The sequence below is a fragment of the Trypanosoma equiperdum genome (assembly GCF_001457755.1).
Source record: "Trypanosoma equiperdum strain OVI genome assembly, contig: ctg_121, whole genome shotgun sequence".
In the NCBI taxonomy this organism is placed as follows: domain Eukaryota; phylum Euglenozoa; class Kinetoplastea; order Trypanosomatida; family Trypanosomatidae; genus Trypanosoma; species Trypanosoma equiperdum.
Window position 1 is genome coordinate 67,163 of NW_027123194.1, and position 3,577 is coordinate 70,739.

Genomic DNA, 3,577 nt, shown 5'->3' on the forward strand with positions numbered 1-3,577 from the left:
TTTTGTTTTTAAGGAAAAAAATTATGTAAAAAGTATGTCTTTTAACATACACATTTCTCTTGTGCTTCTTTGCATCTTTCATTCTACTGCTCTCCCTCAAAAAGAAAGAATAATCCACATCTATATATATATATATATTTATATATTTGTATATCGGCCTTTTATCTTTCATTTATTTGCGGATTGACTGGCCTTAACCCCCCGACCTCGATACCCAATTCTTTCCCTCCTAAATAAATTTGCATTCGAATGCACAAGTAATTACACCTTGAAACGTCTGTCGGTGTTGCTGCTGTTGGTACACGCAAAAATTATAGTGGAAAATACGCTTGTTTGTGTATTGGACAGTTTCTGTTTCACTTTTTTTTTTTGTTGACTATCAAATGCTACTCTTTTTTTCTTCTTTCTTCTTTTTTTTTTCCTCATTCATGCAAGCCACTGCTTCTGCCTCCTCTGTTTCGCCACACGTCCAGCTATTATCAGTATCTCATATGTGGCAGGAAAAGAGAGGAGAGGGAAGATTGGATAAGTTAGTTTTTCTAAAAATTCCCTTGGTTGTAGGTTAAGATAAATGTTGCAGCCGGTTTATTTGTTGGGGAGATGCGTATACGTATGTGTATATGTTTGGCTGCTTGTGCGTTGGAGTGGCTCCCGTGCAGCTCTTCCATTATCTATTCATTAACACATAGCGGTCATACGGTAGCGATGTGAGTTTTGGAGGAAATTAAACACTTCGGTAGAGGGGGAGTTAGTTTCTGTCATATGTGGATTTGTGTATTTTTTTTTTTTTTGAGACCTGAAGTTGAGGTTCGTACCTTGCAATTTTACTCATTGGCGCCAACCTCTTTTTTTTTTTTACCCTCACCGTTGCTACTGATAGTGGTGGTCTTCTTTACTATTGGCAACGTTGCCATTCACAAACCACGGTTCTACCTTTGTACAGTAGGAAAAGGAAAAAAAAAACAAGAGAATATACGCGCGCAAGAGACGATGTCGGCTGTGGAGGAGCTCCGAGCTCAAATCGATGCGCTCGCGTCGCAGATCTCTGCGGTTAAAAAGGAACAGGGCGCCTCTAGTGAGGCGTGCAAATCCCTTGTGGCTAAAATGACTGAACTTCGAAAGCAACTTCCTCAAGAAAAGAAGGAAAAGAAAGCGGAGAAGGCCCCGGAGATCAGTTACTACGATACACGTCTCGCAATGGTGAAAGAAATGGGCCCTCTCGGTGCCGCCTACCCTCATAAGTTCCACCGAGACTACACCTTACCCGCCTTCCGAGAGTGTTTCAAGCCAATGTTGCAGGAAAAGGGTCAACGCCTCGATAAGGTCGTGACGATTGCCGGACGTATCGTCGTGAAGAGAAGCTCGAGCTCCAAACTGCATTTTTTGGCTCTTCAGGGTGATGGGGAGGTACTGCAGGTTATATCCATGGCGAGTGACTACGTTAATGATGGTTTTGCGGACATTCACAGCAAGATCAAGCGTGGCGATATCATTGGTGTGCGAGGTGTGCCATCGTTTTCAAACACGGGGGAGTTCTCCATGAGTGCCTACGAAATCACGCTGCTCTCCACATGTTTTCACATGTTGCCAGATGAGCATTACGGGCTGAGCTCAGTCGAACAGCGCTTCCGTCAGCGATACCTCGACCTCATTGTGAATCGAGAAAACGCGAAGACTTTTATCCTCCGCTCCAAGATCATAAGCTACATCCGCAGTTTCTTTGACCAGAAGGACTTCCTAGAGGTGGAAACGCCCATGTTGAACCAGATCGCCGGTGGTGCTGCTGCGCGGCCTTTTATCACACACCACAATGAGCTCAACCAGACAATGTACCTGCGAATTGCACCGGAGTTGTACCTAAAAAAACTTGTTGTTGGTGGCTTGGATCGTGTATATGAGATCGGCAAACAGTTCCGCAACGAAGGTATCGATCTCACGCATAATCCGGAGTTCACGAGTGTGGAGAGTTATTGGGCGTACGCAGACTACAATGATTGGATGGAGACCACTGAGGAGTTACTTTACGGTATGGTCATGCATCTTTACGGATCTCCTATTGTGAAGTACTCCCCGAGGGATTCAGAGGGCCGTCAGTTACCTGAGGTAACTTTTAACTTCAACAGGCCCTTCAAACGCCTGCACATTGTTCCGAAGTTGGAGGAGATACTAGGACTTAAATTCCCTGCTGATTTCTATTCCTCTGAGGCAAACAGTTTCTTTCTGGACATTTGCAAGAAGAACCAGGTTGAGTGCAATCCCCCCTTCACAACGACACGCCTACTAGATGCGCTTGTCTCCCACTATCTTGAGCCACAGTGCCACGACCCGACATTTCTGTGCGACCACCCGCGTATAATGTCTCCGTTGGCAAAGTGGCACCGTAACGACCTTCGGCTCAGCGAGCGCTTCGAGCTGTTTATTAACAAAAAAGAGATCTGCAATTCATATACGGAGTTAAACAGTCCCCTCGTGCAGCGAGAGGAGTTTGAAAGGCAACTGCGTGACCGCGAGAAGGGTGATGACGAGGCAATGGATATTGATGAGGGTTATGTACAAGCATTGGAATACGCGTTGCCTCCCACTGGTGGTTGGGGTTTGGGTATTGATCGACTCGTCATGTATCTCACAAGCCAAAACAACATCAAGGAAGTCCTTCTATTTCCAGCTATGAAACCTGAAGGGACATCCTCTGCCACATTCCCACCAGGAACAATGTTGAATGGACAAGGGGTGCCACTTATTTGAAGGGTCTCAGGCACTACACGCGAGACAAATAGGCAGCTGAGCAACATGCAAAGGAAAAAAAAGGTGAGGCAGAACGGAGGATCACAAATGAAAAAGCATTAATCCCTACGAAAAACAACACAGCATGATTAAAAATAAAAAAAAACAGAATTCGGATGGCGTAATAAATTACACATTTCAGGAGCAGTGTTAACATAATGTCAATTCTATTCGGTTACTGATGCAGTAAATTATACCACCCTCTTTCTGCAGCGAATACGTGCTATCTCTCTGTTCAATTAACCTTCTTTTTTCCTTGCTCTTCCCTCTGCAACAGTGAGGCTCGCAGATGTTTATGTTCCTTTGAACCCTTGTGAGACTGTTGGGTCCCTTGATGATTGTGGCAACTCTCCACGGAACTTATCTGACAAAATTTGCCTACGAACCTATTACCAAGGCTGAGGTCTCTACAGTACCCTTGCTTTAAGCTCTGTGTGTGATGTATATACGACTATGAACAACTCGTCAGAGTGCTATCTTTGATGATCACATACATTTTGCTTCCTCACTGACAACATACCTGCATTTGCAATCACTCCTGTAAACATACATTTTTTGGCTCCTCTTTCTATTTCTTGAAACTCTATGCTCGATTGCTCGGCGACTCCACGGTGATGTTCAATACAATAACTGATGTAATGAGACCTAGTGGAATACTGCGGACACTTCTTGTTCTGAGCGAGTTTCGTCGATGAGGCACAACATGATCTTTTACTACACATGATGAGCAGCAAAGAAAGGGAATCTCTTGTCGAGCTCAGGGAATGAATCCCAGTGGCGGTGACATGACAAA

The 3,577-nt window shown here is 44.5% G+C and overlaps 1 protein-coding gene across 1 annotated transcript; it reads left to right on the forward strand.

Annotated features, from left to right (window-relative positions):
* Positions 1 to 990: 990 nt before the first annotated feature.
* On the forward strand, positions 991 to 2,745 carry TEOVI_000016300 (lysyl-tRNA synthetase, putative; the record flags this gene model as incomplete). The annotated part of the gene is made up of 1 exon (XM_067220757.1): positions 991 to 2,745. The coding sequence occupies one exon, from the start codon at positions 991 to 993 to the stop codon at positions 2,743 to 2,745; it is 1,755 nt and encodes a 584-aa protein (XP_067076858.1).
* Positions 2,746 to 3,577: the final 832 nt, after the last annotated feature.